Source organism: Oculina patagonica, unplaced genomic scaffold, assembly GCF_052425735.1.
Source record: "Oculina patagonica isolate OP01 unplaced genomic scaffold, crgOcupat unplaced629, whole genome shotgun sequence".
NCBI lineage: Eukaryota > Metazoa > Cnidaria > Anthozoa > Scleractinia > Oculinidae > Oculina > Oculina patagonica.
In genome coordinates, this window is record NW_027558503.1 from 1 (window position 1) to 10,188 (window position 10,188).

The window sequence follows — 10,188 nt, forward strand, 5'->3', positions numbered from 1 at the left end:
CATCAAATTTCCAAGGGGCAACTATCAGACTGATAGTTCCGAGACAGAAACACTCTATTGTCTTTATTGTCCACCACTAAATTTTCTTCCGCGCGCACATACAAAAACGAGCATCTTGAATTATTTTTACTTTTCAGGATAAAAAACTCGATTGAAAGCTGAAATTTAACAAACGAAACAAAACCAGACAAGAAACCCACTAAATGCAGTGAATCTGGTTGGGTGTTTTTGTCTGCAGGCACGCTTGTTTACAAAAAAAGTCACGGGGGGGGGGGGTGGGAGTGGTTGCTTTTGAAAATAATTTTTCTCAACCCTTTCCACCCAAAAAACCTATGTGATATGTTAAAATATTAACCCCCAAAATATCTCCGCTCTGTTTATTCCACATACTACTTCATGTAAAGATAAAAATACAATTATGTTTAGACACTTCATTTTGATAGATTTCTTAATCAAATAGATTGGCCCTTTTGAATTTTCAGTTTTATTATTGGAAGTGTGTTGGAATCACATCTAAAAAAATTCTGTCTGGCTTTTAGAAGCAGTGTTGAAATAAAACTTTACCAAAAAATCTAACTTGAGGCATTCCTCTAAAAAGGATGTTGGTTTCTTTTAGGGTTTGCTCAATACATTACAAGCTTTCCCATTCCTTTTATGTGATCATGGTCCTTACATTTTTGTGCAGAACAGTAACCCTTCCTGTATGTGTTCTTTTATATTTGGCTTTTGAGAAAACTTGGAATAAATGGTACAGTGGAACCCCGATATAACGATCTTCGATATAACGATATTCCCGATATAACGATGAATATGTTATGTCCCAGCAATAGTAAAATGTATGGGACGGAACCCCGATATAACGATTCATCGATATAACGATATAATTTTACTGCCCCCTTGGCATATCGTTATATCGGGGTTCCACTGTAGATTGTATCTGTATTTTATGCAACTGGTTCTAAGAAATGTTGTTATTTCCCAGGTGGAAGCTACAAATTGGATATTGTCATCCCTGAAACATATCCTTTTAATCCACCAAAGGTAGACTAACTTTTTTTAATGTTTCTTCTGGCAAGGTTTCCATAAATGATCCATGAAGCGCTGCTACTTGAATAAGTGCTGCTCTCAAATAAATGCCACAACTATACTGAAAGTAGTTTAATAAGCGCCGTTCTGTAATAAGCACTGTGTCGCTAATTTGGTTATTTGCAAAGAGACTGTGAAACTGTGTTCATCTTACCTCTTGTATTTGAACAACAATACTTTCACAAAGAGACTGGGAAACTGTGTTCCTCTTGTATTTCATTTGAAATAATTTTATATAAAATTGTTCGTATACCTAGTATACACCTCACTTAATTCTCTCTATATTCCCCTCAGTGTTTCAACGGTAGTTGAAATAAGCCCCACTTTTAAAGAAGCGCTGCATCTTTACCAAGGAAAATTAAATAAGCGCCGTAGTGCATAATCGATCATTTACAGTACATTAAAATGGTGAGATGGCATTTTCTTATTTTTTTTTAATACTGATACACTGGTTTAATTCTTCAAGGTGCATTTCGTGACAAAGATCTGGCACCCAAATATAAGTTCAGTCACAGGAGCAATATGCCTGGACATTTTGAAAGATCAATGGTATGATTTATAAAATAATGCATTTTTAATCGATTTTGAGTGAATCACTCAAAATAGATTGGGTTATAAGTCAATCTGAATATTAAAGTGAGTGCTACAGTCCCACAAAAGAAAGTTGTGTCAGTTGTCTGAACAACTAGCAGTGAATGTACAAAGTCACTTAGGTTATGAAATTATTGATTCCATCATTTACCCGTTCAAGCTACATGTAGCCTTAGTTACATTAGAGTGATTTTACTTCAACCGTGAAATAGTTACTACTCAAATAGATACTATTAGACACTCATTCCATTGTTTTCTTTTGTTTAGTTTTCACTATTTAGCACTAATTGTTAGATGTTTCACGGGTTAAATAAAATCACTCTATTACAAAATTATAAGACAAGTACAAACTGTTGACAGATACAGCTAGCAACATTGCAGGTGAATACATTAGTGTACCCAATAATGAATACAGGCATTAAGCAACAAAGCTGTAGACTTATAATGACTATATTTCCAAATGTTGCTATTTTCAGGGCTGCAGCAATGACTCTTCGTACTGTGTTACTTTCAATACAGGTTAGGCAGACATCTATGTTGAATGTCGAATTGTTTTCAGGTTAAATCTTTTTCCTGGAGATAACACTTTAATTTTTACTCACCTAAAACAATTTGAATTTGTTTATTGTTGTTTTTTTTTTAATGAAATCAAATTGTTTAATGTCATTATAAATGTGTTATATACAGGTTGAAATGGATGAACCTACTATAGGTTGGAAACAAGTTTAATCTGAAAACCAATTTGACCTATAACATCTACACCTAATAATGTAAAAAAAACAGTTTACATTACATTAATTTTACAGTCAAAAATTTTAATAAAAAACTTTGTCTTGTTGGCATATATTTTTACAGTATGCACAGTGCACAGCACTGTAACAGTGAAAAAAGTCTAACCTTGTTCAGGATTTTTTAAAATTTATTTGCCATTCCTGAATCTTTTTAAATGTGCACTAGTTTTTTAATTACTAGAATTTCTGAGAGCATTTGGGTAACTAATGTGAGTTATGATTTGTCAGTTTAAGCTTACCATGGAATCATTTGACCAATAAAAGCTTGCAATAGTTACCTCCTATACCCCAAAACTGACAATGTTTCTAGCCCGGGGGGGGGGGGGCACTCCCATACATGAGCTATATAGGTATGTGCCGCTGTGAAGGGTATGGTTTTCAAGCAGTTTAGTCTGGGATAGGGTATAGAAATCAGAGAGTTTTGGTCTAGAAAAGGGTAGCATTTGCCGGGAAACCGATCGACGGTATGACAAATATAGTCCAGAAAATCGGAAGAGAAAGAGGCTTTCCTAAACGTAAATAAAATCGTTGTGCACAGATGGTTTTCCATTAAAACTCTGATAATGATACAGTTCTAACAAAATGCAAGTCTGGGATAGGGTAGGGATTTTCAGTGTCTAGTCTAGTATAGGGTTGCAAAAATCAGCTGGACATGGTCTGGTATAGGGTAAGGGCTTCAAATTCCCAGCGGCACACCCTCACCCAAAAATATTCCGGGTGCCCCCCCCCCCCCCGGGGTTTCTAGAGTCTGTGATGAGTACCTTTGGTAAATTGGTCAAGAGATAGCATCTAAAGGCAAAGTTCCTCAACAACATATGGCAAATTATGAAATCTTGGTTGGTTTTCACTAAGCAAAATTAACTCAAAAATGGAACTTAAAATTAAATAATTATTGTTGTTTTTGACATTCCCAGGCTTTGCTGTCAGCAGCTGAACCTGATGATCCACAAGACGCAGTTGTAGCACAACAGGTACTAACATCAAATCGCATATAAAACCTGTTCACTTAAGATGTTAATTATAAAAAATTATATTTATATTTAAATTGGGAAAGGTTCACCTAGCTTATCACAGTAATTACTGCAAACAACCTCTTGGTTTGTTTCAATTTATTACAGCAGTTAGCTGCAGTTGTTCTGGCCGTGGCCGGGAGACTGAGTGTCTGCTTTAGGAAAGGGGGCTATTCATGAGTATTATCGGGTTCCCAGTGTTGTGGTCTGGTCTTTGCCCACTTAATTGTGTACTGTGAAATGCTTGGATATACCTGTACTAGCTGTATAAGCTACTCTATGGTGACATCTTGTTATCAACAAGCATTTTTTTTTCCTTTTTAGTATAAAGAAAACCCTGATATTTACTGGAGAACAGCTAAACATTGGGCAGAAGTGTATGCTGGAGGTAATCAAAATAACTATAATTCCAGATGCTCGCAGTTATAGTCAGTTTCACAGGCACCTTGCTATTGGCCAACGTCCTTGCTTTTTTTTTCCCATCCAGACTGACATATATAATCTTGTACAAGTTCAACCTTATTAAAGACGAGACACACTGTTTATTCAAACTTTAAAAAAGATTCTAAGTGCTTGTACACATATCAAAGATTGAAAGTGATGAAATTAAAGTCTACTTAAGGTGAAGTTATAATTTTGGTCTACAAAAGTAACAAAATAAGTCCAGTTAATATTGATACAGGACTTTTGCAACTGAAATGAGTTAAGGCTGGCTACTTAATGTCTATTCTTGGTTTTCATGTTACGTCATAAAATTCTGAAATCAAAATTCACTAGGCCTGCTAAATTTTCGTTGTCATTAGGTGAAAGATACACCAAAAGTATATATTTTTGCAAATTTCCAGATCGATAGTGTCATTCATTTTTAAAACAGAGCATTTTGAATATTTGAGTTCTCCGTCGTATGTGGACTATGTGACATCAAGCTGAGTGCCGTGACAAAGCTGTTTTGTTTGAAAATAGGGCTTTCCTTTCCATTTTGTGCAGATTGAACATTTCAGATATAATAAGTGGTGTTTATGTGAAAGTGTACTAGCTCTTAAACCAAGGATAGCCGCTGTAGTAAACAGAATGGAGTTCCAGATGGTTTCTCTGACAACACGGCGGCCATAACTGTGTCCCTCTGCAGGACACAGTTATGGCGTCTCCATACTAAGCTTTATAAATTTGCGTGGAAAGGTTCCGAAAATAACTGGCGAACAGTACACCGCACAGACCTGTAACTTGGAGAAATTGTTTATCTGTTTATCATCTATAATATTTGAAATTGATAGCTTCTGTAGTTGAATGGTTTCGAATTTATTTTTTGATTGCATGACAGTGAAAACCAGCAATACTACTTTGCAATGCATAGTTTCAAATGTTCCACTGGATAGTGCATGCTTTACCCCCCCCCCCCCACGCCTTTTCTCTCTCTTTTAATCTCCTTTCTTTAATACCGGTAAGGCTCCCTCATATGCTCTAGACATTCAATCGTTGTGATAAGCCCCCTTTCTCTTTATGACCCCCTCAAAATGTCTTGAAAAATAGTATAAGCCCCCTGGGGGCTGAATAGAGCCTTAAAAGCATACAGCAAACAGTGTACCCACTTGACAAAGATAGCCCTTAGTTTGATGGACAACCCCCCCCCCCCCGACATTTCAAGGTACAACTTTTCTGTGTAGAATAAAATTGACAGTTATTCTCCTTTGTTTAAACTTCTTGACTTTCTGTCTCTTTTAGCTCCTTCTTCACATGATATGGATTATGAACAGAAAATCACACGGTTAACTTCCATGGGGTTTACTAAGGTCGGTGTGATTTTTGTTTTATATATCTTCTAATGTATTTACCATTTCACTTTACAATTCTGAATGTAACTAGCGATTTACCAGTGCAAGCTGTCTGTGCTAAGGGAGGGGTCAAGCAAGGTACTCAACTGAAAAGTGACAAGAGGGTACAAAAGTATAGTGTGGTAACTCCAGTGCTGTGCACACATTCTCTGCTTATTCCATACCTATAGTAGCTTGTTTTTTTTTTTGACTCATATAGTCCTTTTGCTGTCCGTTTTTCCAATAACTTCCAACTTTTGTTTGATACATACACATTATATGTAATGTTCGCATTATCCCCTCGGTATCATTTCTTTAAGATAGCTGTTATTTCTGAAGTTTTTGCACTTTTTGGCTGGGACAATGGCCATACATCCCCACCATTTCTTTCCAATGTATCTCAGTTTTCTCTTGTGTTTGTAGGGGTTATGTGTTTGTTGTATTAGGGGTTTTGGGATACACTTTGGCCAGGCTGAAGAATATTTAGTACATATAATAACCCCAAGTGGCGCCCGTTTTATGAGGTCCAAATAGGCGTAGAAATTTCTGTAGAGCTGTACGCTTCTACACATTCCATGATTCCTAATCCATAAGTGGGTAGCTCTGGAAATCATACGAGTTTAAAATAAGAGTTAAAAATGAAACGTAGAGCCGTAGAAGCGTAGATTTTAAAATGAGAATGTAGAGCCGTACAAGCGTAGAGTTTAGAATGAAAACGTAGAGCCGTAGAACTGTACAGTTTAGAATGAAAACGTAGAGCCGTAGAACCGTAGAGTTTAGAATGAAAACGTAAAGCCGTAGAAGCGTAGAGTTTAGAATGAAAACGTAGAGCCGTAGAAGCGTAGAGTTTAGAATGAAAACGTAGAGCCGTAGAGCCATAGAGTTTAGAATGAAAACATTAGGCTGTAGAAGCGTAGAGTTTAGAATGAAAACGTAGAGCTGTAGAAGTGTAGAGTTTAGAAAGAAAACGTAGAGCCGTAGAATCGTAGAGTTTAGAATGAAAACGTAGAGCTGTAGAAGTGAAGAGTTTAGAAAGAAAACGTAAAGCATTGATAACGAAAAGTTTAGAATGAAAACGCCTGTACTAATCTACGGCTTTACGCATTTTCAAGAGCTACTGTCTTATCTGTGAGAACTGTACTAAGTAGAAGCGTAGAGCTCTACGAAAATCTCTACGCCTATTCGGACCTCATAAAACGTGCCGGGTATAAATGACCCTCTCCAGGCAGCAGCAAGCCAGAAAGAGGTTTATTTATTTTGTTACACTCAGATTGCTTTCTACAATGCACTTTAGCACGGTAAAAATGAAAACAAATGTCCCAGGGGGGTACTCGGGCTTGTAAATGACGGGATGATCGAAGGATTTTTTTGGGGTTTGAAATTTTCGATTCCAGGATTTTTTGGGTTGGAAAATTTGGCAAGAATTTTTTTGGGTGACTTAATTTAAATAGGGGATTTTTTGGGTATTAAAAACGAACTAAAGTGTCTTGGCACGGCCTTGACATATTTATGGTATGATGAATAAAAAAATGAGCGTTCAATGCTTTATGATTTTCCGTTGTTTATATTATTGCCTCTCCTGGCAATTTAGGGGTAATTTGACAAGGGATTTTTTGGGGGTTATTTTTTGGTCCACGGATTTTCTTGGGTAATGTCGGAAGACTTAGGGATTTTTTGGGTCCTGAGTTTTGCCTCCATACGATCATCCCCGTCATTTACAAGTCGGAGTGCCCCCCGGGACAAATGTACAGTGATAATCACAGCGTAATTGTGGGCAAAATAAATTGGTAATGTAATAATAATAATAATAATAAATATATTTTTTTATATTTTTTTAGCAACACTGTAATTTTTTTACTTCTCTACAAAATCAGTCAACAGAAATCAAAACAGACAGTGTATATTTAACAATAATTATTCCACAAGCGTGCGTTGGATATGAGATGGTAGATAGTCATTGAGGCACATAGCGCCAAGTTGGCTATAACGATCTCATATCCAACAAGCACGAGTGGAATAATTGTTTTATTAAAAACGCCCAAAGAATTGCAATATTTGATCTCCCCAGCTATTTTCGTTGACGCCAATCGGTTACCAAATTTGTGGTCAATGGTATATGAGTTCATATACCATTGCCTGTTAACCAATCAAAACGCAGGAATAGCAATGTACCATTGCTAGTTTTTAATAATGTCTGATAACCGTTGTGAGAAAGTGCACAGAAATTAGTCAGTGGGTTGTAATCTTCATTTTAGTGGAGACTTCATTATATTGGGGTTCCACTGTATCAGCCTAGTTTTAAATTTATTGGCAGATTAAAACATTTTTTTTTTATTTGCATACTGATTTTGTCATCTTGTTGGTTTTCTTCATAGAGTCAAAGTCTAGTCGCCTTGTCAACTCATTCTTGGAATTCAGAAAGAGCTGTTGAGTCTTTACTTAGTAGCTGACGAATCACTTTTTGTCGTGTTTGGTAGTACTTAACTGGGTCCTGTAACCATGGCAACAGCACAATCTCTTCACAGAGCTGACATCTTGCCTCAAAAAGTTCTAGCTTGACAGGACTGCTGCCATGTGTAGAATAGTTTAATGTCAGATACAACACTAAATGATCTGACTTGACCTAAAAATTATAGTTTTTTGAACTCGTATTGTTTTGCTATATTTTAGATCTTTACCTCTATGTCAAAATTAAACTTCTTATTGGTCTTTGTGCATTTCTTTTAATATTTAATAATTGTAATAGGCAGAAATTGTTAAAATGTGAAGAATTTTGTTTGGTGATCATTTGCTTAATTCCTGTAACTTCTACAGTAGTTTATGCACTTATATAGTTATGAGAAATAAGATCCAAACATGATAAATCTGTTGGCTGTTTAAATCTGTGAAATATGGAGTATGGTTGTTTACATTTTACAAAGGGTTGTAACAGCCTATGCCCAGTACAAATCAGTATGGCAAAAAAATCTGGAAAGGGAATTTTGTTCCAGATTTTTTTTGGTGTGTGCCATTTGCTAGCAGTGGATAGTTAGATAAAAATAAAATGTAGTAACCCAGAGTTTGCTCACCAGAAGTGTCTGAGACAGGCAATCTTACTTATAAGATTTTACAGCATTGGCTGAGAGAGCAATTCAACAAACTTCAATGTAACTCTTAGAATTATACAGCTACTACAGAATGTAGGCCAATAAAATTGGAAGTTTTTGACAGCTGCTACAGTGTCACCTGCAACCTACTGGTATTCTGAAAACAAAGTTAAATCCTGGAACTGGAGTGAAACATTCATTTTTCCATCGGGATGTTCCATTTGGCAATTTTCCATCTAGGCAAACAAAGAATAGTCTTCTATTTGTATTTCAGTTGAAATTTGCTAAAATTTAAACTTAATTGAAGACAACCCATAGCTCTTTATCCTCTTTGGGAGTAGTTTTCTCCCGTTTTTCTCACAAAGAATCATGGGATAGTTTATTTGAGATGTTTAATTTTAGCCCCAGCTAGGAAACAGTTCAGCCAATATTTGAACTGCAAAAGTAGCAAGCACAACTTGATAGTTTTGTTTGTAAAAATTTCCAATAAAGAGTAGAAAGCCATCGCTTCTTCAGGAGAGTTCATTTTTGTTTTCATTTTTGTGGCCAGAAAGTAACAGGGTAGCTTGTAACCTCGTCATTAGGGTCTTCTCGGCGACGAGTTTCAAAAAAGCGGTCTCCGCGTCCATCCGCCATCTTGAAAAGGAGTAGACCCTTGGAACGAGGTTGGGTAGCCTGCGCACAGGCGTTTCTTACCGGTATTTCCTTTTTTGTCAAGTTCGCTGGCGTAATAAGTCATTGTTTAACGGAGCAGAGTCTAGTTCTTGGGTCGATCTAGTGTCGTTCTCCTCCTTATGGTTACTTAAGGGATCGCCTGGTGCAGTGGCGTCTGGCGTTCGTTGTACATTCTCGGTTCGTTCGCTGTCTTCACGTTTGGAATGTCGCCATTCTCATCTCCTCCGCCTCCTCTTGTCTGCTCTCTTTTCCTCCTCTCCCCCACACTGCCTTTTTCCCGCTGATTGACATGAGTGGGACTTGGTGTGAAAGGCCTTGTTTTTTAAGAACCGTTCAAGATTCCGCCCCTTAGTCAGAGCACCGAATACGCTACGGGGACCAGTCCCCAGATGCTGCGACCTTTTGCATCCCAGGCACTACTCCTCGTAAAGTTAAGTCTCCCAGCATAATGCCAGTTTCTGTCAATCAAATGTCAGTAAGTTCGTGAAAGTTCTACCCTCGGTTAACACTATATGAAGGCAAGTGCATTATCTCTTTACCGTAAAATCTGTCCACGGCCGAACTACTTTTTGCCTTGAAGATTACTCCTCAAGTAATTTAAATTGTGTAAAATGAATTATATATGGGAGGAAAATAAGGAACCTAAAACCTACTGGAATCACCTTTTTAAAAACGCCTCCAAATGACTTAGAAACACAAGATCCTGACACAGAAGAGGACAGGTCAGTCGGTTTTAATAGATCTTTTCCCCATTTTGAATTATTTTTTACGATCGTTATATTCCCATACAAACTCTTATAAAAACGTTATTACGCAATGTCATATGTTAACGGCTCGTTTAGGAGCTTGGGCTACCTGTGGTTCTAGTCGAAATATTGGCCCATTAAAAGTGTCCTTCGCCTTAGTGCCAGTCATGCTTTTAAATAAGTTTTTCTACTCGTTACAGACTAACCGTGATGTCTGGTACGAGCATTTCCACAAAAAGAGATCCGGTAACAAGAAGTTCTGGGTTTTACTCTGCGTTGCATGCGTTGTGTGGTTCTTTGTATTCAAAAGTTTCATGTATAATATCAATAAAGTAATCAAATTCAAGAGCTGTTGCTTTATTACAGTTATTCCAACATTAGTTATTTTTCTT

General features: G+C 36.9%; 1 protein-coding gene across 1 annotated transcript; it reads left to right on the forward strand.

Annotated features, from left to right (window-relative positions):
* Positions 1-963: 963 nt before the first annotated feature.
* Positions 964-8,895, forward strand: LOC144641038 (ubiquitin-conjugating enzyme E2 K-like; the record flags this gene model as incomplete). The annotated part of the gene is made up of 7 exons (XM_078500096.1): positions 964-1,041; positions 1,553-1,635; positions 2,154-2,196; positions 3,383-3,439; positions 3,803-3,866; positions 5,201-5,268; positions 7,665-8,895. Coding segments are annotated over 7 exons (468 nt in total), but the record flags the coding sequence as incomplete, so codon positions are not given.
* Positions 8,896-10,188: the final 1,293 nt, after the last annotated feature.